Source organism: Hetaerina americana, unplaced genomic scaffold (genome assembly GCF_022747635.1).
Source record: "Hetaerina americana unplaced genomic scaffold, ioHetAmer1.1.p SCAF_2, whole genome shotgun sequence".
Taxonomy (NCBI): Eukaryota; Metazoa; Arthropoda; class Insecta; order Odonata; family Calopterygidae; genus Hetaerina; species Hetaerina americana.
Genome location: NW_027286763.1, coordinates 36,059,460 through 36,087,074, shown reverse-complemented (window position 1 = coordinate 36,087,074; position 27,615 = coordinate 36,059,460). Strand labels below are relative to the sequence as shown.

Below are 27,615 nucleotides of genomic sequence, written 5' to 3'. Positions count from 1 at the left end.
ATTTATAATTTCTGAACTTTTACCTTTTATTTATTTAATAATGGATGAAGAAAAGAATGCTGATCATTTTGAGAAAATAACTCCCTTCTAATCCCATATTTACAAAGTAATTCAAAGGAGCTCTGAAATGAGAAAGATTCATATGCTCAAGTTTCAAGAGGAACAAAAGCAAATCATGTTCCAGCTTCGAAAAAAATATGGTGTCCTAGAAGCAACTAAAGCTTAATAGCAGGAGCATTTAAATATTTTTAAATGCTCTAATTCAAATGGAAAGGTATACATTTAAGATACAAAATAATTTGCAGGTTCTTCAAGATTTCCATAATATATTTGGCCCTGAGTTAAAAACCCTTGTTAATGATCCTGCGCAGATAGATGTAGCCAAAGAAAGGGTTAATAGGCTAGTTGTAGCTATTGAAGAAGCAGACTTTGACATATTTGTAAGTGCATACAGAGATAATTGGAAAACACTGATGGCTAACTTTTTTCAAGAAGTCCAGGTTATTGAAGACACAGCAAAATCTTTTATTGATGAAGTCTTCATTTTATTGAGGTAAGAAACCAATTCAGTTTTCATCATGTTTATTAATTCATATTTATTGTAGTGTGTGCGATGTTTATTCAAGAAAACTTCAAAAATATTGTTATGCAGGTTAATTTCCATTGGACTCATTATTGGTAGTTAAATCTTTTATTTTGTAAAATAAAATGTTTGCTTTTAAATTTAATTCTATTGTCAGCACATAGCCTATTAAAAGAGCCATTTTGGTGAAAATACTTTAAACTGCAATAGGATGAACGTATCTTTTGTATTTGAAGTGAAACCTTTATTACATTAATGAAATGATGGATATTCTCTCTGTGTTGTAGGTTCTTTATCCATGGGTGACACATTCCATGATCTAGTGCTAACTGAAATCATGGAAACAAAGATACACATCCAGTCAGATTACCTAGGAAGGACATTACCTTCCTATATTTCTTATCAAAAGTCCTTGAACTTCTGCTGCTATTGGACCCAAATTTAGAATAATAATAATTAGCTACCCAGAGTTGTAAGCACAGCTTTTGTTGACGCAATATGCCATAGCAGAGACTAGAGGTTCTCTTGCTTTCTCCATATGCCCCTCTATCCTTCCATGAGGAAAAGGCAGGGACTAAGTAGGGGAGATCTAGCTTACTTTACTGTCCTTAAAATGAATACTATAGGGGGCCATGACATAGGATATCTCCCTTGGTGTTGTCCGTGGAAAAGTAAAAAAAACCTTTAATATGGAAGTTAATACTATTTGATTTGAACATATGAAGAAATGTGTAAAAATAAAGAAAATATTTCTTACAAGAAGAATCTTGATGAATCGCAAATATGTTGTGAAATGAAGAAGACAAGGGGGCTACAAAGATATGCACACGCAGAATGTGATATTTGTTCAATAGTGCTGATGTATTTTTACACAGTTGTGAGGTGCATGGGGACTTGTGTTGTATCCTAATCCCTTCAATACATTGCTGATGCCCAATAGTGAACTGTTCATAATAGCCCCCATGTCTTCTGCTATGTGCCTACTTTTGTGTATTAATTATTTTTAGTGATTTCATAACTATATGATGCAAATTAATTGGTTATTTTGAAACTAGGTCTGCAAATCTGCCAGAGATGATTGAATTAAGTCTATGTAATATGTTTAATACAGCATTTATACTTATTGAAATAAAGGGGGTAAGTTTGGGTAATTATTTCTTATGTGTATACTTTCACTGATTTTCAAAAATTCATGCATGATATTTTAGATCTGCTGAAGAAGGATTTGAAATGCTTCAACGATTTAGGCAAATAAAAACAAGGAAAGCCATCATGGATATATTTATGACTAAATTTGATGTCATCTTACATAATTTCATTCAAGAAATTTCATCTGTGGAATATATGTTTAATGTAAGTAGACTATTTGAAAAAATATTCATATGTTATTAAATTTTGGAGTTAGAAGTTGATACATTATGAAGGATAGGGATGAGAATCTTTATCTGCCGTGCAGATTTTAGAGCTATTTTTCTTTGAAGTTAGTGTTTATCAATTTCCTTTTGGGGATTCTGTCAGCAGAGCTTGATCAAACATGTGGAAATATGGGCAGATGTTGATACCTCCAAAATAAATACTCTCTCATAGAAAACATGTGACTTCCTTTTTATTAACTCCTGTATAGAACAAGCAAAAAAATAAAAAGAAATGAATTACGTAACTTGGTACTTCCAATGATATAACATGTAGAACTGTGTAGAAAATATTTGTAATATGTATTAGGAGTAGTGTTAAATACTGTCAATGTATGCAAATGAATATAAGAAAAAGGTATACATTTTTTCTCATGTTTTCCTTAATGTAAAATAAACAATATAAAATAGAAAGTGCATTGTCAAATGAACAAACAATTCATACAGACATTGTGCAGGCACAGATATATTACATGACACTGCAATAGCGCAAGGAGTACATTATAATAATTTTTTAGGAAATCTGATGAAGAAATAAACCACTAACAGTAATATTGCCTTTTCATATTTTAGAGTCAACTGAATACTTTGCTGATGGTTTCAAAACTTTTTCTGAAAACTAACATTTCTAAGCAAATTCAGAAATTGAAAGTGCTATCATGGCACCATGACTCCATAAGATAGTTAAAATATGTGTTAGTTATAATTAAGTTATTTCTCTTACCAACTCTGTATTTTTCTCCTCATCATCATTACATTCCTTAAAACCGTTCTCTCTTACCTTGCTCCTATCTCTCCCTTTACCTACCATGGCATTCCAATCCACCATCACTATCAGGTGTTTCCTTTCAGGTACATTTACAATCATTTTGCCTAATTTATTGTAAATACAGTCTGGTGGAAGAGGTCTATTATTTATTTATTTATTTAAGAATTACGTTGCAATTAGACAATTGTCCTGGTGGCAACGGTCAAGTTTGATCAATGATCACTCTTACAATGAACATAAATACATACACGCACCAGAAAAATGGATTGGAGACAAAATATTCTTACGTACCATGACACTTCCACATCATTTACAAAATGTCATCCACACCACATACAAACAATGTTTTAATAACTACAATGAAGTTTATCACCCAGTGGCTGCTTTACATTTATTTTTAGAACTCCTAAAATCGGATGGAAAGGGCTGTAACAAACCTCTAGGCAGTTGTTCGAATCAACAATAGTTCTATTTAAAAAAGAGTATTTTTTCTTATTTGTTTTTTGTGTTCTTATTTTAATTTTGAAACTGTGATCGTTTTTTCCTTTAAAGTTAGGTTTTTCTATCTCTTTCCATAAATCTTCCCACGCTTTGTCTTTTTTAGCAATTTTATACATCCCGCCTAACCTACTCCTTTTTCTCCTATTTTTTGAACTCTCCCATTACAGTGTATCTAACATTTCTGTGACACTATTTGTTCATTTGTACCTTCCGAGTACATATCTTGCTGCCTTTCTGTGAACTTTTTCTATCTTTTTAATATGTCCCACCTCATATGGATCCCATGCTATGGACGAGTATTCTAGCATAGGGATAACCAGTACCTCATATGCTTTTTCTTTTGTGGCTACGATACTTCCTTTTAAATTACTCATTACCCAATGCAATACTTTAAATGCCTTCTGTGACAAATTATCTACTTGGACTCCCCACCCAAGATCCCTAGTTAAGTAAATGCCTAAATATTTGCAATGACTGCTATATGGGATTCTTTCTCCAAAGAGGGTGTAAATTTCCTTTTGTGCATTCTCTTTATTTGAAAAATTTATATGCTTACTCTTACTTACATTAATGCTCATATTATTATTTGTGCCTTGTCACCAAGGTGATCAATGTTATTTTGTAGTATGACGCAGTCATTTACATGCTCTACCCGTCTACTTGTGACTGTAAATACTGTCAACTGTTTCTACTTCCTCCCTATGATTGCTTGTGATTTTGTACACCTGAATGACTGCTGGATTTCCGTGGTCTGCTTTTATTTGTTCTAATTCTGTCATTTTCCTGTTCTACATTCACACTACTCTTCTCCCCAGTTTCCTATCAAAATTACTTTGGCTACCCTATGTTGACCCTCCGCTGTATATTACTGTGTATGTTTCCTATCTCCATCTCTCGCTTGATGTTTCTTATATTCCCTGTATGCATTATCATCCTACATAACATTCCAAATCCCAATTTTCAAAGTGGCATTCCCTTCTGCTTCTTATTTTCTGCCGCTATCACTTGATTTCATGTGATGATGACTGAGGAGGTATTTCCTCTTCTGCTGCCAAGCACAGCATTTAGTCCCATGGGCTGAGTCCTATAGTTGCCAACACTCATTAGCATATTTGGTTCCATCTTTTTTTTGGGATAAATAATTGAGTCTTTGTCCCATTAGCTTCCTTGATGGTGTTTTTAACCTTCTGAAATCGCTGCTCCTCTGGGTTCAGACACAGCTTTACAGATGTCCCTTTTCAGCCACCTCACAAAGGAACAGATGCTGTGCAGACTGCCTTTCATCTGACTCCTACTTGTTGACCTATATCCCACTGGATGATCCTACAAGCAGCAATTATTATTACTTCCACCAGCACAGCTATAAAGCACAGTTGTTGCAACAAGGCTTCCACCATGTCAAGGCTGTAATCAATAGGAATGGAACATTACCAAAACATAAAATAAAATTCCAAGAAACTGCAGGAGATGCCGCACAAGTAACTTCTAATGTTGCAATGAAATAAAATCTTTAAAATGCTCCAGGGATCTAAAGGCAGGCAAAATATCCATTTGAAGAGTCAAGATTTTTATTCATAGGGAGGGAGTAATATTATTATGCTACTTCTTATGAAGATACTGGCTTTCAGCAGAATCGGTACCAACTTGTATAAAAATCAACATTTTTATAATTGTTTCATGATTCTATCTAAGGTATTCATTTCATTAATTCAAGGTGTTCCATCAATTTAAAGTTTTTTTTGGATGTTCCCTAATGACTCTTTTACTTCTAAGTATTATGAGAACTTTCTCTGCTGTACATTATGTCTTTCTTCATTTCCTTATAACTTATGGCTACTTTCATGTTATCTAGAAAGTCTATTCTCTTCTTTGCTCTACAACACCCAGTATTCTGTTGTCTGGTTAGATTACCTTTACTTTCTTCCTTTTTCAAGGTTCTTTCTGCCTTTAATATTATTTATAATATTATCTACCTATCCTATCCTATACTATCATTATGGTTTTCTTTTGGGGTTTCTTTTCCACTATTTTCATATTTGTTTTATAAGGCTTTTGCGTAATGATGACTGCGGAAGCTGTGCCTCCCCTGCTGCTGGGAACAGCACCTGGCTGAGTGGTCAGAATCCTATAGTTGCTAGAATTAATTTTTTCTTTGTGTCTGTCCATATTCAACATCAGAAAGATAACTGAGGTGGTTTCCAATTACATCCCTCAAAAGTATTTTTCAAGTGACATCATCAGTGGAATGACTGCCTCTCTGGGAGCCAGTACCCTTTGTGGTTGCCTTACTGAGAAACAGACTCCTACCCTGTGACCTATCTGGCATAGTGACCCTATCACGAGTAGTTATCCTTGACCCTACAAGAGTGGCTCTAGGAGTCAACAGAATGTACAAGTCCTTCCAATATGTCAAAGGTGTAGTCCATGGTAGGGATCTATTGTATAAATTGTGAAAAAAACAGTTTAAAAAAATTGCAAATATTTGTCTAGAAAGCCTGAAAATGCTGTAGTGTTTTGCTCCTAAATTTGTCGCCACCCTGATAATGTACCTGGTTTACAACCCTTTTTTATTCCATAGTTTATCACTTCACAACCTTAAAAAATGTAGTGGAAAACAAACAATTGGGGAGGGAAAGTAACTGAATCTTAACAAAAAAATACATTTCATGATTACTATAAATGTGAGGGTTTACTGTATTTTATACCTTAGTAACCATATTTATTGTAAATAACATTTTTTCAAAAGGTTATGTTTAGTAATCTATGAGCTAAAAATGTGCTGTGGTTTTCACATAAGCAAATACTGCATATTAATATGGCTTTTTATCCAGTTAGTATTGCTACCACATTTCTGTTTTCCACCATTAGAATATGCATGAAGTACATACTTATTATTTCTTTGAGGAAACTAAAAAATTACTGCAGCTGAATTCAAATAATGTAAAATTCTGTTGGCATTAGAAATAATTGGATTAGAGGAAAAATGGCTGTGGTTCTAAAATTTTTGACTGGCTGATGTGCTTGAATGTCTGTGTCACCATAATGTCGAACAAAATACTTTATAATCATGGTCAATGTTTCTGCTAAATGAATTTTTAATTACACGAGCATCTATAATGAACAAATTCCATTTCAAATCCAGAAAATAAGGTTTCCATACCGTTATAGTTGTAAAATATTTTAATAATTGTAGATATTAGTTTAAGGAGTGTTTGCTGTGCAAAACCTGTTACCTGTTTTCCATTGTGTCTTTTATCATTGAAATGTGACTAATTAAACCCTAATTTCTTTCTAGAAAAAGAAACATAATCCTCCTCTTCTCCGGAATCAACCACCTGTTTCAGGGGCTATTTTCTGGGTCAGATCTCTATTTGCCAAATTAAAAAGGCCTTTGCTTAAAATGCTTTCAGTTCCTGAGTTTAAGGAAACTATTTTAATGCCACAGGTAAGGGCTCTGTAGTGGAGCTTTTATTAAATTCTTATGAAGCTCATTTTATGATTGGTATGATTTGGATTTTAGGTTGTTTGCATTTTGTATACTAATTTCTGCTTGATTAAATATTCATAAGTCACTCTGAGACAAATCGATGGAAAGGTTGTGTATGATTAATGAATAAGTTGTTTTATAACCCATCATCATTATCAATCAAAATGTATTTTAAACCTTTATGTTTTTGGATTTGAAAATATTACATTCATCAGCATTTCTTAAATGGCTTCTACTGTTAATGTAGGATCTAGGTGATTTTATATTTTAACATTACTTTTTAATACAAATTTAAAATGTTCTTGAATGTCACTATGGCTCCAAAGTTTAACTTGATGAATAAATTGTTGCCATACTAAATTGAATTTTAGGGGAACTGCTTGTTTTTGCTAAAAATTCAAATACTTAGGATCTGTTTCATATTCAGTTTTTTTTAGATAATGTAAATAATCAGCATCAGTGAAATATAAAATTAAAATATTATAGTAAGCAGTTATTTTGATCCTAAATAATTCATGCCATAGTGTAATTCAAATTTAAGAGAAGTTCCTGGTAAAAAGCATAGAATGGCTGTTTCTAGCATGGATAAATCAAAATTCTATTCTAAGAAAATTTGATTCAATGACATGGTCCTGCAAGTCACAAACATATCACTTAATTTGAGATGATACTCCAAGACATTACACATCATCAAGTGTCTATTGCTGAGTTTCATGCAGACATTTTAAAGGTATCTAGTTTTTTCTCTCCATTTCTTGGGAGAAATTAAAGGAAATGGTGTGCCATGGACTGACTCATCATATCTTTAATTTACTTCGTTCAATTTTAATTCTTGCATTAATGAGGGTGTATCAAGGGTATTTGCTATCTTGAATAAGGAGAAGTTCAAACTTATGTGCCAGCCATGTGACATAGATCACAAAATATAATATTTCATTTTACATCTCCAAAATACAATATTATTATTATGATACACCTTCAATATCACCAGTCAGAAGAACATGTTTTGAATCCATTCCTTGATTCACAGCCTGTGTTGGTATTCCTAACAATGCTTTACTACGGCTGGTTTGTTTTATGATTTTTGCAGACTAGGGAATTTTTTCAATAGGAAGACATGGTAAAAAGCAAATTAGGTTTAAGGAGAAGAGTTTTGGAAATAGGTCCAATTGAAACATAACTGTTTTTGTTGCAATTAAGGTATGTATCTATTGTCCCATTGAATTCTACAATGAAAATAAAATACAGGAATGTGTAGCAAAGCAAGCAACTTAATGAAAATCCTAAACTTACGAGGCAGTTAAATGAAAAATTACGAGCCAGTTAATACAAAAATGATAAAATAATATTTCAGAATCTTAACAAAGTTAGCAAAAATTGGGACATAACAAAGCTGAAAAAAATAGCTATGGAATGGAGTTGAACCATTAACATCAGGATCAATACTCAAGTATGCTGTTAGAGAGGCTGAGGATAGACAATTTTTGCAATGTTTGCATGTAATTATCGCAGAAACTGTTGGTTGCCTAAGAGCAAAAGGGGATATGTTTATATTTGGAAAGTTGAGGGAACTCTAGCTGCCACATTGCAGTGAAATTGGTCTTGCATGGACTTAGCCTCTTATAAGAGGTAACTTGAGAAACTTATATTGAAACAAATTGTGGAATGCAAATTAGCAAATTTGCTTTTGTTATGATTTCAGATTTTGGAAATCACTTCCAAGTCCATCCAAAGAGTGGGAAATTCTCTAGTCATTTTTCATTTTCACAACTGAGTGCCTATGCGATTTTGTAAACCTAATATAGATTTAAACCTAAGTCCTTTGGGACACTTCCAAACCATGACATAAAAAGAGCTACTTGAACATATGCTTGATACCAATATGACCCTGCATGCCTCCCTAATCCCTGTTCCATCTCGGACCAACCAGTTCCATTTCTGCCCGTGCTATTTGAGCATTGTAAAGGAAGTATGTTACTCCAGTGGAATGTATAGACTGCACCATATACTTTTTTGAATCTCACTATCAGCTTCAGGTTTATTATTTCTAATATCCATGACAGTACTGCACATCTCTTGGAGTTGATTTTATGAGAAGCCATATGGTGGAGTGAGAAATAGTGGAAATCTTCCCCCTTTCTCTTCTCTTCCAAGCTCTTGTTTCTTCATCGGGTGGTAGCCATTGTTCTCCTCCCATTTCACTGTTCACTCCTGCAAAGACTCCTGCCACCATTCCTTCTCCTACCTTGTCCCATCCTTCCTCTCCTCTGTAATTCTGTTCCCTGCTTCAACTACTACAGTAATTCACTGATTGATTTTAACCATTAAAACTTACCTATTCAATTGAAACACTCCTTGCATTTGGCACTAAAATATATTTTTTAAGTTCATAACTACATAAAACATTTTCAAAAATCAAGATAATGGATATAGTTAACAATTTTTTGCAGGTTGAGTTGTTGTACAAAAATATTGCTCTTCAAATGAAAGAATATGAAGATAATCTTCTAGAAAAATGGAGAAATGAAAGTCTCAATATAATAAAAGTCAATGAATCAAAAAAGCTGCTGAAAATAATGGTCTGGAAAGATGAATTAGGTCAGTGGACTAATTGTAAAATTTCACTCTTAAGATTTATATTAATTTTGGTTTTCCATCTTTTTTGTATGCATTTATGGTTTTTATACTTTTTAATGTGTATCATCAGTCATACAATGAAGGACCCTAGAGTGAAACAATTTTCCCTCCAGTATTATTGTTTTTTATTAATTTGTGGCAATCTTACAATTTAAGGGAGGTTTATGGATGGAGGTAACTATTTTTGGGCTTTTTTCCCTCCAATTTTTCCCTTTTGGGCTCCTTCCCCCCTGGAAAGTCTTTTGTAAACCTCCTTATTTTTTTGTCAGACATTTAATTATCGTACAATTCAATTATGTTCATGAGGATACATAAGTGTTGGGAAAGCATTTGGATGGAACTATAAGGTTTTGTCAATTCCTTGTTGTGATGCTTTGGCAACTGTTACTTATTGTGATTCATCATAGTATCTTTTCAAGGGGAGAGGTCCAATAGCTGCACTGGGCAGTGTAACTGATACTGTTTTGTACAGATCACTTTCAACTGAGTTTTTAAAGATGATTGCAGACCTCTCACCTTCAGTACCATAACTTGGACTTGGTTTTAAATAATCAGCCTCCTTATAATGGGAAGTACACTGGGCTAGGCTTCACTCATGAATATGGGACAATTTACCTATAGTAGAAGGAATTTGGGACTTGCCTTTATTGTATTGTTGGTCTTTCCACTTCTCCCGATGGACAGTTGTTTCCTCTGTTAGGCTATTGTTATGGAACCCTCATCATGTGTTTGACTTATTTGATGGTCATTCAAATGAACAACTGGTTGGTTTTCACTGAAGGGTGTAGGAAGGAACAGGGATGAGGGAAGAAGGCAGAGTCGTTTTTGTGTCTAGAATATGTCCTAGTATTCTCTTTATGCTTTAGTTTGACTGTGTCCCAAAGAATTAATTTTACTTTGGTGTTGGTATTTGAAAAATTGGCCCAGACACTCTTAAGCTTCAATGAATACTTTCAGCAACCTGCCTCAGAGTGGCCCTAAGAGCATGGAGAGAAGTGCATTAGGAAAGTTAATAGTGTTTGTAATCACAATGAAGTCTCCCTCAAAAATATTACAGTCAAATTACCTGTCAGTCCAAGGGGTAAAATTGGTGAACTTTACCGGAAAGTAAAAGCATTTTCAGGAACTAAGAAGGGAAAATCCCTGCAAACAATCAAATTACGTCAGAAAAAGTCATGTTTGAACCAGGGAAGATTCAAGAGAGATGGAAGGAATATGTAGAGGAACTTGTGGTAAAGACATAAGGTCAGCAAGCTTAGACATAGAAAGAGAATGAAACATAGATGGGAATAGCTTAGGTCCAGACTTGCCCAATTAAAAGATACAAAGGGTTGTAAGGGAGTTTAAATCAAATAATCAAATCATGGGGTTGATAACATCCCTGCAGAAGTCCTGAAAGGCTTAGGGAAATGTGTGAGGAAGAGTTTTTATGGTCTAATTTGTAGCATTTATGAGGGAGAAATTTGGTTGGAAGATTTCATCAGGTCAGTGTTACCTCCTATTCCAAAAAAGAGTAAGGCAGCCATATATGGGGACTGGGGAAAAATAAGTTTGATTTCACAAACAGCTAAAGTAGTTTTCAGAATCACCAATAAGAGGATAGAGGGCAGGGTAGGTAATTACTTATAGGATGAACAGGTTGGGCTCGGGAAAGGGAAGCCATGTGTGATTCCATAGCTGTTGTGAGATCACTAATAGGGAGGAACATAGAATACAATTAGGATGTACAAGGTTTGTATAAAAAGTATTGGTAACAATTTTTTCCTGACATGTAAATGAAGTGCTGAATTCAGGCTGGATAAGTGGTTGCCTGATTGCAGATTGTATTGGCATTAATAAGATAGCTGTGCCCACCATTATCCCTGAAAATTTGGCGTTGCAAAAGATCTGTGCTAATCTTGTTCTGGAGTTCTTGACGCATGACTGAGAGCAGAGTTGAGTGCCTGGCAAAGACCTTCTGCAACGACATAGGCACAATTCCCTAACCCCCTTACAGTTTTGACTTAGCACCAGCAGACTATTCCCTATTCCCAAAAGTGAAATCCTCCCTCAAAGGACACCACCATGGGACCCTAAGTGCCATCAAAGAAGCTTGCACGCATACCCTTAAGGACCTTCTGGAATTCACATACCAGGGAACCTTTGAGTCATGGAGAAGCCACTGGTAAAAGTGTGTCAATGCTCAAGGGATGTACTTTGAAGAATTTTGAGGCATTGAAGCAAAATCTGAAATAAATCTATTTTTCATGAAACTTTCACCAATACTTTTTATGCAAATCAAGTATCTGTCTGTTTTGTAGATTTGGAACAAGTGGTTGATAGAGTGGATTGGTAATAATTAAGGAATTTGTCAGAAATTAGAGATAATTTGGAGGGAATGGAGACTTATCTGCAATCTATACATGTCTCAAACTGCTCAGGTGTGATTGGCAGATTGAGAGTCCAGATGATCAGTGTTACAAAGAGGAGTCTGGCAGGAGTGTTGATTATCATCTGTGAAGTTCAACTTACGTGTGGAGGAAATCGTCTAAGAGGTGGGGGAAAAACTGAGGATAGTTAGGGAAGTATAAGTAAAACAAAGATTGATGAAATAAAGTGGAAACTCCTGTAGCCGTAATTAGTTAATAACACTTGTCCCGCAATGAAAACCAAAATGTTTTGCTGTGATGGTTTGTGGGAAAAGAATATCCACAACAGTGACCAACCACAACCTCTCAGCCAGAACACCTTCCTACATTAGTTTGAGGAATGTTACTTCCTTGCCAGTGTCCAAATACAGACCCAAACACTCCAACCCAATTGGGATCATTCAGAGGATTAAAGGGACTCCGTTAAGGATATCTGGGTTTATGAACAGATATATACTATCCGTGACAGTTTACGGTAATAAATTCTGTGCCAGGGACAAACACAGAGCTGACACACTTACAAGCACTAAGGAAAACTATTATTACTCAGGAATAAATTATTTGATAGAGTTAAAAAGTATTAAACATATCACCATACAAAATGGCTTTTGTGGGTCTATTAGAAAGATAATATACTGAAAAACCCCCCCATGGACTACAACCTTGATGTGGTGGGAGGGCTTGTGCATTCCCATGACCCCTAGAGCTGTGCTTTGTGAGTAATGATAATTGCTCCTGGTAAAGTCACCCATGCCCAGATAGGTTGAAGGTTAGGAGCCAAACGAAAGGTAGTCTACGCAGTGTCTGTTTCTCAGTGAGGCAGCTGAAAAGGCATCTGTCCCCAGTGGGGCAGCCATTGATTGATGGTGTCGCGTTATAAACTCTATTGAGGAAGGCAATGGAAAACCACCTCAATTATCGTTCCCAAGAATATAATGATGAACAACAGAGAATATGAGTCGTGGTAACTATGGAACTCCGCCTAATTGGCTGTGTGTCATGCCCGGCAGTGGAAGAGGCATCTGTTTCAAAAAGATAAGGCAGGGGTGGCGGGTTAGGAAATGGAATGTATAAGTATTAAATGGATTGACAAGGAAGGAGTATCAGCAGGCTGTAGAGGAAATCATGGATGACGGTAAAGAGACTATAGGAGAAAAATATGGGAACATTGAAAAATGACAGAGAATTTGATATATTATTTTAGAATAGAGAAAAGGGATGAGTAAGGAATAGGTCCATGGTAGCTATTAATAACATTTGTTTTAAATTTGTGGATAAAGACTTTCATAAGCATCAAGTAAATAATGTGTTTGTTTGATGAGATGAAGATTGTTTTCTGAGGTTTCATGTCCTGTGTTGAGTAAGTGTTGAGCAATGCTGGATTTTTCCATTCTGTTATATTTTTAATGGGTCATGTGTTCCTTGAATCTCGTCTTAATGTTTCTATGCGTTTGTCCCTAGTAGGAAACATTTCATGAGGAACAAGGTATTTGGTGTATTCCTGATTTATTGACTGTGTCGATCTTATCTTTTGTGTTCCCCAACAAATGTTAAACTTATTATTGTTACTGAAAGAAATCTTTTTATTAAATGTTTTAAATATCTTTTCTAAACTTTTATATGGGGTGTGGTTTTGAGTAATTTGGAAGGATGGTCATTTGAGAAGGCTAATAGGTGTAAATTGGAAGTTTTTGAAATGTAAATGTGGAGAAGGATGGAAAAGATAAAAAAGGCAAAGGAAAACAAATGAGACAGTGTTAGTCATGGTGGGATAGGAGAAGTGATTGTTGGGAAAAATCCAAAGGAGGTGGTAAAGATAGCATTTTCGTTGGAAATGGGATGTTGAAGACTACCAATGAATTACCAATAATGACAATAATATTATTTTAATATTTTTAGTATTTCAGTAAAATTACCTGGAAAGGTGTCATGGTATTTATATCCACTTCCAATTTTTTGCTCAGATAATAGTGTCCTTTTCTAAACAATATGCAAGTTTTAACATCTTTAATTTTCAATGTATTTTAACACCTTTGTTAAATACTTTCACTGCATTATCATTAAGTATTTCGTCTTGTATCTTGGCTCAAGCCCATTTGCCAGCAAATATTTTTCTCTGAAAACCAAGACTGTCCAGTCATACTACTTTTCAAATTCTCCTAGTAGGTCTTTTGTCATAACTTTAACATCCTTTTTTCTGCAAAACTAATTGTTATGGTTTATAAACTTTCTGTCAGTAGCCAAATGCTGGATAAACATATTTTTTGGGAGTGTATTGATTCTATACCTGTTCAAAATATGCTATCACTTAAAGTATATTTCCTCCTGAAGTCCAGTCCCTCTGGTTCATCATATCTTTAAAATTAAGCTTTGATGATTCAACAGGAAAAAACAGAACTTCTTATTTTTTCCCATTCTGAGAATGTTCAAATTGTCCCGCAATGGCCCGATTTTTAGAAAATAAACTTCAGTTTGATGGGAGATGTGAACAGCACTCATTTATCACCTGTAGAAAATTGTTTTATGGTAAGGGACTACAAATATTTATTGGGCAATATGTTTTATAGTTTAAATTTTTGATCGGTCCAGACTTACCAGCTGCAGGGTATTTGCTGTGTATGGTATATGGCTAATAGTTTCCACCTGGTGCACTGCTTCTATTATGTTCATTGCATTAGTTGTGATTACAAATTTTGGTTGCCAACTTCCCATTTTGTTATGGCACTTTCCTAACTTTTTGCTATCAGGTGACTGCTATCTCTCTCCCCATCAGAACCTAATGCTTCCAACATCATATAAGAAACACTTCAGTGACATGTGCAGGAGCACTAATATAATCATGCCTCCCCAAGATGTCCTGCTAATAGACTACATTGCCATTTCTTTTTGGTAGTTCTTTAAAGATGTACTAAACAGTTTCTTGTGATTTAGAATACATTTTAGGTATGAGGTTGTCAGAAAAATATTTCTAGTTAGATACCTTGTACTGTGAACAGAAAATATTCATTAGCTATTTAAATTCCAATGATTCAACATAGTATAAAGGCATTAAGTCAAGGCACAGTATCAAGCAAATTTCTTGTTGTAATTTTCATGCTTGCTCATCATTTGTCTTAAGCTTTGTGAGATTTAACAAAAAGTGACATTGTAGCCTGTTTTAGAGTATAAGAGCTGGTTGTAAATGATTCAACGATAGGTGGAAGTTCATCATCGGCAATCTCATTTGTAGTATCCAATAAATGTATTGAAACACAGGGCTGGGATAATGAAAACCTTGTAATTCATGGCCTTTTGGCCTCTCCTGACCAAATTTACTTCTAAGCAAACAGAAAAACTTAAAATGTTATCACACTGCCAACTGTTACTCTTTTGGCAGAAAACACCTACAGTTAAAACCATTAGATTTGGTACCTGTTCTTTCCTCAAAAAATTATATTATGGTCCTATCTCATTCTGTGATCCAAATTCCTCAAGTCCCTTTCCAGCTCTCCCATATTAAAGGTTAAACCCTTTGCCATACGGATAGATACGAGGGTAATCCCAGAAGTACCCAACCCAACAAAGAAAACACAAAAATTTTGGAAAAAATGTAATTATTTTTCAACATAATCTCCTTTCAGCTCTATACACTTTTTCCAGCGATGTTCAACTAGTTCAATACCCTTTTTATAACAAGAACTGTCTTGCTCCTCGAAATAGCTATTAACTGCTGACATCACTTCTTCACGGTTCGAAAATCTTTGACCACCAAGCCATTTTTTCAAGTTTGCTCGAGTGTGAGCAAACGCGGCACCCATCTTGTACACAGCTTTCTCATGTCCAAATTCTCAGTTAATATGCAATGTACCTCAATTTTTGAAATGTCTACTATGTCTGCTACCTTGTGAACTTTCAGTCGACGATCATCCAGTATCACTTAGTGGATTTTCTTCACTATTTCTGGAGTCATCACCTCATCATAAAAGTTTTGAAAAAGTTTTTAAAAAGTTCTATTTGGATTACTTAATTCTGGCAAATTAAGCTATTACTTCACTTTGTATCATGAATTTCCTTTATGTTTTGTTGAATTAATCCTGAAAGTACATTTTCAGGAAAATTTAAACTCCTGGTTTAACCTCCTGTGGTTTTACTTCTATAGATGACTTCTACACTGGTTCTCAATTAAAACCTACAAGTGAACCTGAACAACTGGATCCAGTGCTTGGGCCAAAGAATGTGAAGGAAATATGTAAAAAAGCCGACCATGCACAGCGTAAGCCACATTGTGCAGTTTCTAAATCTTTGACCAAGTATCCAGATACTGGCAAACTAGGAGGGAAAATTAAAATTTTCCATGGTTCATTAATAAAGCCACCCCCAGAGCCCTTGGTCCAACATAAACGAAAACTGCTGGTAGAGGAAGGTTTCCAGTTGGCTGTGGACATTAATCATGAGGTATGATTTAAAACATTGGTGTCTTAATCATTTAAGATATCCGCCCATGATTCCAGTTTTTAGTGGACTGCAAGGTATCTCCAGGGCAAGGGAGCACCGTAGCTAATCAGAAATGCAGCACTAATTGCCATTAACTTATAACAACTTCATTAAAGCCCTAAAGCATGAGAAGGTCTCATTAAAATTTGAAATAAACTTATTTAAGTATCAGTATTGATTGCTTAATTTAATAATCTCATTTATTGAATTTATTTCAAGTATTAATAAGGTTAATTGATGAAGTTTTTATTCTTGAGCTTATTAAGGATAGCTTAACTTCTGAAAAATGGCTCTAGTTTTCTTTTGTAATTCTCAGTTGTAATGATGCAGCATATGGTCACCACTGTTCTCTGGCATGTTTGAATTTTAGCGAGGGTTTACAGTCCATTAATAAATTGTCCGGGCAAGAAAAACTACTTCTGTTTTTCTGAAGTTAAGCTCTCATTTAATTAGATAACAACTGATCGATTATCTGTATGTATGGAACTAGGTAAAATAAATTGTGTATCACCATTGAATATTAATTACCAATGCTTTGATGGTTTGATGAATTGTTTCTAATTTAAGTGTTTGCAAAAAATATGTGAAACATTTTGTATAAATGCATTAATTTCATTTTTAAAAGTTTTCTTTTTATACTTTTGCGAGTCTAATGTGTCATCTTGAATAATTTGAATTCATCTACGATCAATGGAACATGAGAATTAGAGGGAGAAAATGTTCCGTGGGGTTACCTGTGTCCAATCCTTGGTATTTCACCTAATCCAGACTACCCCATCCACATCTATTTCAGTTCAGGAAGAAGTCAAATTTATAGTACATGGACTGAAAGAAGTAAATTTCATTTTTTTGAAAACGGAAAATTCTCAAATAGTTTGATAAAATTCTAAGATTAGGAATCTCTCAGGCTGTTTCCCTACAGGTAGCGGAAGATTGGTCTCTTCAAAGAGTTTCATTAACTCTGAATTCTTTAGTTCTGTGAGAAAAGATATCATGGGATCAGGAAAGTCTTTTGAATGCTAAATCATGTATCCACTGACAGGCGGATTTCAGTTGTTTTTATAACCATGTGCAATTTCCTTTGTAGATGTGTAATAATAATAATATGATTTATTATTCATTTGGTTAATTGACACTGATAATTTTATGGTAAAAAAACAAACAAAAGAATAAAAAGGTACCATTTAAATAAGCCTGAAGTTATTCACTTGTAATTCATCCAAACTGTAATAATATTTATCAATTAATTATGTAGCAATAATTTTCATTGTTCAACTTCTTACAAGGGAAGTCCTTCAGCTTGGATGAACTTTTAGTACAAGTTAATGATACATGATGACCTGGCCCATGCTTCGATAGTCTCAAGTGTTTGATAGTTTATGTATATTATCCCTACTCAGAGTTAAATTCCCGGGGATGTATGATTTTTTGGATACCAGATCTTTCTGGGATATCACAGGTGGTACGTATGAGGAATGGAATGTACCCTCCTGTGCAAATATCACTTGTCATTGAGCTTAGTATTTGGTGAGCTTTACCATCACCTATCAAACTGACATTTGCGTTGATAACTGAGGTTTCCTTTGGTTTATGAGTTAAATATTCCTAAAAATTACTTACAAAACCATTTTATATAATAATTATAAAAACTCTCTTGTAAAAACTCAGGGTTGATGATGTCTAGTTTATCAGACATAACTTTTTTTGTAATGAGGAAGTCACTGCACTACTTTTAATATCTAGTTTTCCCCAAATCTTTGAATTACAGCCAAATATTTAACTTTGTTTGTGCTCTGAAACCTTTGATTTCTAAAATCCAACTTGCCTAATTTTCAGTGAGATGCTATGGACTGAAATAATACATTCGGTAAAAAGAAGGCTGCCCTTTTTTATCCACACTATTGTCATGCCATTCTGTCATTTTCCAACTTGGAATTGCCTCACAGGAAGATAATGAAGGCATAAGAGTGTTCTAGTAATTCCTCCATCTTTAATCATATGAATAATGTGCGAGGTGATGCTGTATGGGGGGCCCCTGATTATGAATAGACATGAAATGGCTGTTCATTCGGTACATTTTATTATTGTAGATATTTTACCTTTTATTATTTAAGAAAGGACACTTGGCTTTAAAAAAATCTCTTCTTCAGAGGAAGTACATTGACTGAGAAATGTATATGTTGAGATGTAGTGATGATCAATACAGGTAGCAATGTTCAAAATTGAAATTAAATTACATTATTTACTTTAGGGTGAACATTCAAAGGTTTCATGACCGTGAATTTTATTTTCATAGCGCTACCTCATTTCAATTGTCTTATTGGGAGGTAACTCATGATCTGTTTGATTTTGGGCTGTGAGGTAATGGTCAACTTATCCAATATTAAAACATGCCTTGATTCAAATTATTTTTCTTAATAAAGTTTTTATTATGCTTATGATCTGAAGTGATTTTGCTGATCCAAATTTTGTGTTGTTAGTTTTTATTATTTTACAATTCTTACCCAAACCTTGTAACATTTTTTGCAGTAGATATAATGAAATTCACTTGATTCAAGAAAAATTTGATCAAAGAGTTTTGAGAAACTTTCATTCTGCAGAACCCTCTTTTTCTCCATTGTATTTGTGTAACTGGTCTGACTGTGGTCCATCAGTGTTGATAAAGGTGTACAGTAATTTTCTAGATGCCCCTTCCCAAGCACATTTGTTTGATCTGGGGTCATTATTATTATTCCAATCCCTATTTTGGATCATGATCCATGACCTGAATTAGGGATTAATATATGTGTGGATATTTGGAAAAGATTTACCCATAATCATTTAATGAAAATCATGAATATTCCTGTCACAAACTTTCAAAACCGCATGTTTGCATTTTCTGGCTGAGCAGTCACTCATTACTTACCAGAAAATATTTAAAAATTCATAATTTATAGATCACAACTGTTCATTTTTTATATTTGGTATGAGTCCTTAGATAACAGTATTGTTAAATGCATTTCTAAAAAAATTGCACACTTTTTTCCTGACCAGGTTTTCCTGTAATCAGTAAATTGATAAAACCTGCAGTAAGTGAATTGAAGACTTGATAACATTATAATAAGAGCTTAAATTCAGATACTAACTTGTGAATGTACCTGAATTTTATGAGTACAGTTGCAGGTTTTAAGAAATAAACAGATTTTATTCTTTTTAATGAATTGAATAACAATTATCTTTTATCAACCAGTCAGGCAGTATTCTATTTTTTATTAATTTTGATTATGGTGTATTCCATTTATTTTTCAAATTATAGTGGCAACCAATGATTTTGCACAGTAGGTAATATGATATGCTCAAAATTTACAATCTACTGAGATAAGGCTAACCCCGGTGGCGGTGGGGTAACGTCCTCGTTTGCCATGCCAAGGGTCGCGGGTTTGATTCCCGCCTGGGTGAGTATTCCTCCACCTAGGGCTTGGGTGTTTGTAAATTTGACCATTGTTATCGTTGTTAATAGTTCGATGTAAAGGCCAAAATGTGCTGTTTTCGGACTAATACTGAATAAATAAATAACCTGAGATTTTGAATTTTAAGCTTCTAATAATTTAACCATTATTTTTGTATTTGATAATAGTTGGCATATTCATGATTTTTCTGAAATTTTATCAAGTTGTTAATTGAGTTAAAAACAATTTTAAGTCAGCAAACAATGCAGGTCATCAGTTTAGGGTTTCAGAACTCATTTGGTGTATACAGGATGTGGCAACATATTATCCTTCTTTTGAATGCGTTTTGCATTTAAAAAAAGGAAGTCATGTTGCCGCACCCTGTACAATGTATAGAGTATAAATAGGATTCACATTTCATTCAAGTGAACATTTTTTCTCAGTTCAAACTATTAAGCCTGACTGTATGTGTGAAATCATTAGATTTTACTGGAATACTTAAAAAAAAAATCCCTCACTCCTATTTTAACTGAAGTTTTCACCAGTGTGACTTATTTAGTTACCTAACAAACCTAATCTAATTTAATATGTGGTTAATTCAGTAAAATCAAAAGAGAATTTTTCCATAAAACTGCTATGCTTTGCTAAAGTTAGGCGTTTATATCTTTTTAGATATTTGATTTATCATTGGAATCTGCTGCAATTCAAATAATGGGTCTAAATGTACCTGAACCAGTGCAAAGATTGGCATTGCAAAGTGATGCTCTTGTGCGTAGCCATGCAAGAATTAAAGAAGCCATCATGATGTATCATAAATTGATGCATACATTAAAACTAGAAAGAGTAAGTCATCTAAAATATATATTACAATAAATTCTTATTACATGAACATATTTGGATTTTGCATTCTGAGTTTAAAATGAATGCCTAATGTATACTATAGTTGTTAGCATTTATCTATGAGGTACAGGATGGTCCCAGATAATTTGTAAGGTGGGATATTTCTGTGGTTGCAAAGTAAATCTTTATTTCAGATACAGTGAAAAATCTATATTTACAAATGCAATGCTCTTGTATAATTGCACTAATGCCAGGTCCTATTTGGTCCTAATTTTTACTTATGGTGTACATTGTAGTTTCATTAACTCCATATTTCCACCCTAGAATTCTGGTTCTTTTACCAGATTTTATGCCGTCTAAAATTTCAATTATTTGGCCATATTTAAAGGCTGTATGCTCCTCTTTTCCTATTTATTTGAAAAGTGTTTACATTTTCATTCCGTTTTGAATAAATCTTTAAGGCTGCTGGAAGAGACCAAATGTTAATGTAATAATTTATTCACAAACACACATTTACTGATGCTTACTGATGAATTGAAAAAAAATGTAAATGATACTACCTTAAAGATGGCCTCCTTCTGGGTTCTCACATGTAATGCATAAGAAACGGGGTATCTTAACAACAGCAGAGCTTGAGTCTCTGCTGAGGTTATTACATTAAATGGTGGAGAAATGGGCTGCAAATCTCGACTAGGATTTAGTCAAGTTCAATCAAATTAACAATCACTTTGGGTTCTAAAGTTGTGAAATAATAACTTTATCACTTGATACAACATGAACATTATGTGGAGAAGTCTTATACAGCGTCTGTTTTACACTTTTTTAAAACATTTATTATGTTGGTATTGCTTAGATTTATTAATCTTGAAATGATGTGGAGAATTAGCATTAAGAAGGCTGAAAATTTCAGCATTTGTCTCAGGAAAAGCACTATAACCATGTCTTACATGGAAGAACCACTGTATTTTGTATGATTGGGTAGGTGAACAAAATGCATTTTAGTGAAATTCCACTGTATACATTTGCTCTTTGTGAGGGTTTACGGTATTGATTTATGAATTGTTAATAACTTAGGTATTGTGTAAGTTTTTGCTCATGACTCAATATTTATCTTTCATATTATTGAATAAATTGAAGGCTTTTCTAGATACTATCATTAATGAGCTATGGAATGAATAATATGGTAATATTGCACAAAAAATTATGTACACTGAAGTTATGCAATGCACATAGGGTCATAACGCCATGGAAAGTCAACCCTGGTATACACATTTGCTAGTAAATTAAGGATTCCAGAATTATTGAAAAAATGTGCTAGCAAGAGTCCTTTCCACAGAATCAAACATTCGGGTCAACAAAACCAGGTCATCAAACATTATATAAATTCAAGGATTATTTAAATTCAGGGTACATAAATCTAAGGCTTTACTGTAAATTTCATTGAATGAATTTCAATCACCATTTGAAAAAAGATGTAAAATTAACATGGGAGGATTCTAGGACAAAACGTTCAATTATACATGTAATGAAAGTTGGGCTGATGATTATCAAAGATTACATATTAGGATGACTGGCAACCTGCGGAATGATCAGTCTGGATGTAGGGAAGTGAGGGGAACATATGATGCTGCTGGAGTTATGAGAACATTACTTGACAAAAATATAGAATATCATGATTATGTTTACCTCTGTGTGACTCATGGATATTAAGGTGTTCAACAGAGTATACTGGATAAAGCTAAGTATTGCAGAATATAGGAATCAGCTGAAGGGATAGGTGGTTTATTCAAAGCCTGCAATTCTTCAACAACGCTCTACATTACTCTCTTACACCCAACTCCCACCAAATCCTTGAGCCCACACTCTCCCTACTTCTCCCACTAAAGGCCCCATGTGACCCAACAAGCATAGCTTGGCTTCCTCACATGACCACCTCCCAGTATGAATGTAAATGGCTGCTGACAGCCAAATTCTAGCTTTGAGATCTGCAGATTCATATGATCACATGACACCTTTCTTTTAATGTAATGTTAGGACCTTAATCTTAATGATTCCAACTTCCATGTGGCTGACACTTCAAATTAAATGCAATTTATAGAAAACAACAATATAAAGGGCTCCTGGAAGTGGTTGTTATAAATACACTTAAAGAAATTTGAGTTATATTTTCATAGTCAAAATGTATTGCTTTTGCAAGGGCATATTTTCAGTTGCATTAATATGGAAATATTCCAAGTTTGCCTTGTATGCCTTTCTGGCTATTATATTAATAATCTAATCATAAGGTATTTGTGGATTTGTATTAAAAATTCTTTTGATTTGTGCAGAAAATGGGACTATTGAGAGGATGTGTTCAGAGAGTGGAGAATGTGTTAAAGCGTGGGTTGACACAGTTTTCATGGTATTCACTGGGAGCTGAAAACTTTGAAAGTGAATGTCACTGTGCTATTCAAAGATTGACTGTGTTAAATAACATTATTAAACAAATGGAAGACAAGATTGAGGAATGTGTGAATTCATTGGATTGCTATAATGTATTCAAGCCAGATGATGAGAATGGTGATTTCATTGAGGCTGAGGTAAGATATTACTCCAAAAATTAATGCAGCAGAGATGACATAAATTATTGTTTTCATTATTCCAGCTCCAAGATTCCATCTAATAGCTCCATAATAACCCTAACTCTGAAAATTATATTAATTGTTACTGTCATTTGATGAACTAAAATGAATTATAGTTATTTGCACTAATTGAATCATCTGCATTCCAAAATTATTTATCTGTATTTTATTTACCTGTTTTGAATTTTATAATTGTAATTTTTTTCTTTACAGTTTTCATTTTTATATGAAATGTCACTTTTTGTTAATTATTTGAAAATTAGCCATGATTTACTATATACTGTTTTATACCTGCTTTCATGGTTGACTTACCAAAGTTTACCTTCCTACTGGTTGATATTGTGTGATTTCTATTTCCCTGTAAGTGTAATAGTCATGGGTTTGTTTGACTCCTCAAATCCTATTTGCACAGCTTCTTGAGAATATAACTAGAATTGGAATCAAAACAAAATAAATGGCTCTTTGATTTACTTCATGTTATATTTTGAATCAAGTGGGAAAAAAATAATGTGTGTCATGCAAAGTCTTGTATTTGCTAGTTCTGTGTATATATACATTTGGCAATGAAGAAAATCAAGTGTGATTACTTCCTATTATTCCCCTTACTTGTTTCATATTCACAGGTATTCTTCAAGAAGTTGGCTGTTTCATGTAACAAAAAAATGAAGAGAATGCTTGAAATATATAAGACACTGAGCTCAACATTAATTATGATTGAATTAATTGTTCTTCGTCGGTCTACAGGGCAAAGCCCTGTCTTAATTCATCACTATGCTGCATGGGAGCAAAAAGTGTTCAAGGCTCTGTCACATTTTACAGTAAAAAATTTGGAGGCATTCAATTTTATGCTTCAAAGCAGGAAAATATTATTTCAAGTTAAAATTAATGTATGCCTTCCAAAAGTGAGGATAGATCCTTCACCCCAGCAAATATACAAATATATTTTTAAAGCAGTCGAAAACTTCTTGAACAAGTAAGACATTCACATTTAAATTTCATTTTTTTTCTATTATTTCAAGTCAAATTTGAATTTTTCAGTGTCTGAACAATACGATATTACCTTAGGTCCAATTTAAGTATAAAATTGTTGTTATGAACTGAATTTAATTTTAAAAAATATGTTAGTGTGTTTTCCTGGCTTATTTCATGCTTCATGTGATTATTTATGCAAGAATGAAAAGCCATAAGTTCTTTGACTATTTCTGTTCAGTACATATATGCAGATTCTGGAAACAGTTTATATATTTCTGTAATAAAATAGAGATAAGTGCATATCAATTTCAGTCATTACTTCATGAAAGTGGCAGATATCCAATGAAGTAGGTTCCATGATTTCTACGGCCTTCTTCACATTGTTAACTAGATTCACTTTAATAAGGCTTCATCTAGCAATTGCCTAAAGCTTAGATTGTGTCATGGGGACATGATATGTTGAATGTACAAGGGGAGTTTGTGGATGAGAAATAAAATGGGTGAGATATTTAACCCTAGGCTATTTGGGAAGGGATGTACGAGTACAAAGGGAAATGCCCATATAGGGTAAGGATTATTTGTATTGAGGTATAGACAAGATAAATGAAACAGGTTCTGGCGTCACTTGGTGGAAATTCTTCATGTTGAAATTAAATTTAAAATACTTCGCCTTTCTACATAAACCACTTTTATTACGACCTAGGTTTTGTTATGGTATAACATCATCAGAGCCTGATGATGTTATGCCATAACGAAACCTAGGTCATAATAAAAGTGGTTTATGTGGAAAGGCAAATTATTTTAAATTTAATTTCAATAATTTCAGTATAGACAAGAGTTTAGACACAGAAGTACTCTAAAAGTTTAGGAAGAGTGGAAAAAGTTGAAGAAAACCTAGGTATTGATAAAATATGTCATCATGTACCTCAGTAGTGGCAGGTGATGGCTGGAGAGGTATGTGAAAAAGCCAACTCAATTTCTTATTTAAGATTGTATATTTGGATGAATTGATAACCCTGAGTCTAATTTTGGTCCACACCCTGTATGTGGGCTAGCAAGGAGAATAGCAGTGGGTTTAATGATTTTAGGGAAAAATTAAAAATATGTAAGGGAAATAAACGGAAAAATTAAAAAATATTTAAGGGAAATAAAGGAACAATTTTTCTTTTTAAAGAGTCAAAGAGTGTCATTTATTTGATTTTATTTAAACTTGAAGTATATGCCATGGCAATATAAATTGTGATAAAGCTATTAATGTAATTGTAACTTAAATAAAATAGTTTCTGGCATCACTTGGTGGGAATTCTTCATATTGAACTAAAAATTAAACCACTTGGCTTTTCCGCACCAAAAAATGTTTTTATGTGGAAAAGCCAAGTGGTTTAATTTTTAGTTCAATAATTATATCTGTTTTAGGCTTCTAGATTTTAGGCTAGGTTTAAACTCTGGAATTAATTTTTTAATACATTAGTTGATACATTGACAGGTGATCTAAACTAACTGCTCCCTAAAATATTAATGAATGATCAATATGCAAATGTGATACACCTGAAGAATATGTCGTTTTTGATAGTAAAGCATAGTATTCAAATCATTTTTCTGTACTTAAAGATCTTGATTTTTTTAGCTTAAAGAGATTCCCTCGATGGATGAAAGGAACATGCTTGATGTGCCCATCTCAAAAATTGCATGATGGAAGTAAACATGTAATCTCATTTCATCAAGATATAATTCGAATTCAGTTGGTTACTGATGCAATCATTCGGATACAAGATTCTGCTTTCAAGTTATCTCAAAAAGTAGCCACTCAACTTCAAAGGTAATAGTATTTTTTTAAACTATGAAGTGAATTTTCATATGATGTTAACCTAATAATTGGCCATGGTTCAAGAGTATAAACTAGAGCCATCATTTGCATGCTGCAAGTGATAATGAACCCATTCCCTCATATTTCAGTTGTATTGCTTTATTGGGTATGCATTTATATTTTATATTATTATATTATACATTATATTATATATTATTTATATTATTTATAAATTATCTGTTTATATTATCAGTAGTGTTGTGGTTAAGTAAATGAATACAGGGACTAAGTACTCCTACGGAAGTTCATTTTTCTTGTCAGAATTTTGTATGTCTCGTTGACCCAGTGTGCAGTTGGGTTACCATCTTCATAGGAGATGGAGGACTAATATGTGCTGTAGTTGACTATCTGTAAAAAGAGAGTAATCCACGGTATGTAATTGGTTCTAAAATCTATGACGATGGCTGTTTGTTTTCAGTTTGAGTCAACTGGATAATAAAACTTATTAGTCACTTTTGAGCTCCAAAAACTTGATCTGGCAGTTTTCTAATAATTTGCTAACTGCCTACAGAAACAAACTAATAATTACATTAAATTAATTTACTTAGCCACTTTTTATTTATCAATTAGAAATATCATGCCAAGTAAAATCTGGCAGGTGGTATACTATGGTCCATTCTTAATTATTCAGGGAATACCTAGAATAAGAATGGTTTTTGGTCTAGGATGTTGCATGAAAATGTCTTTTACTTTTAAGGGGAAAAATATGTGACTTGGATTGCATTTTGTGAATAATTTTAACATTTTCAATCATTGAAGTATTATTGGCGAAACCAATTGATTAAATCATTAAAATTTTAGTGACAGTGAATTAAAAAAATAATGTTGTTTTATTGATAGATGGGTGGCATATGAAAAGTTATGGTCATTTGATAAAAAGTATATATGTGACCAGTTTGCTAAGAAGAAGCCAACAGTACATGAATATGAAATCAAATTTAAGTATTTTTCAGATGTCTCCAGTCAAGTTACTCAATTTGAACTATATAAGAATGTTGGATGTGTAAGGTATGTTAATTACAAATAATAGTGTGTTACTTTTTATGGATTTTATGTATACTTTGTATTCAGCATTTGTTTTTTTTATAAGGCTAAATTTTAAACCAGTAATCAAGACAATTAAGTTCCATTGCACTCTGTGGAAACTTCGTTTGGCTGCTCGCTTAATTCATGCCAACAAGGAAAAAGCAGCTCAATTTCGGTGTGATATTAAGGTAAGTAACAGTGAGACTATGCATTTTGGATATTTAAATGAATAGGAGTAGACTTGTCCCAAAGAGTGCCTTTGATTTTTCAGTCTAATACAGTTCATGTATTTAGTTTAAGACTTGAATTCATAGTCTCTAATAATTACAGATTCATGTCAGTCTATGACTGTATCTCTGATTATCCTAGTATAAACATGCCTTAATAATACATCGAATTTATAGGTAATGCCACCCACAAATATCTTAATACAAACGTGACATGGTCCTGCATTGATTGGTACTTTTAATGCATGTAATTAGTGATATGGACTACATTTATTTTGGGTTGACTTTTGCTTTAGTCTATTGTCTTTGAAACCCATTCTAAAATATAAATTTGAATTATATATATGCACACCAGTTTATGTGA

General features: G+C 33.6%; 1 protein-coding gene across 1 annotated transcript in view; it reads left to right on the top strand.

Annotated features, from left to right (window-relative positions):
- Dhc98D (Dynein heavy chain at 89D) overlaps positions 1 to 27,615 on the top strand; it is a 180,058-nt gene that overhangs the window by 17,455 nt on the left and 134,988 nt on the right. Inside the window, exons 7-17 of the mRNA XM_071585493.1 lie at positions 306 to 553; positions 1,792 to 1,936; positions 4,480 to 4,743; positions 6,561 to 6,710; positions 9,203 to 9,350; positions 15,936 to 16,012; positions 22,866 to 23,117; positions 23,783 to 24,132; positions 25,759 to 25,950; positions 26,839 to 27,006; positions 27,089 to 27,212. Of these exons, the coding sequence (XP_071441594.1) occupies positions 306 to 553; positions 1,792 to 1,936; positions 4,480 to 4,743; positions 6,561 to 6,710; positions 9,203 to 9,350; positions 15,936 to 16,012; positions 22,866 to 23,117; positions 23,783 to 24,132; positions 25,759 to 25,950; positions 26,839 to 27,006; positions 27,089 to 27,212 (2,118 nt within the window). The remainder of the gene's footprint in view (positions 1 to 305; positions 554 to 1,791; positions 1,937 to 4,479; positions 4,744 to 6,560; positions 6,711 to 9,202; positions 9,351 to 15,935; positions 16,013 to 22,865; positions 23,118 to 23,782; positions 24,133 to 25,758; positions 25,951 to 26,838; positions 27,007 to 27,088; positions 27,213 to 27,615) is intronic.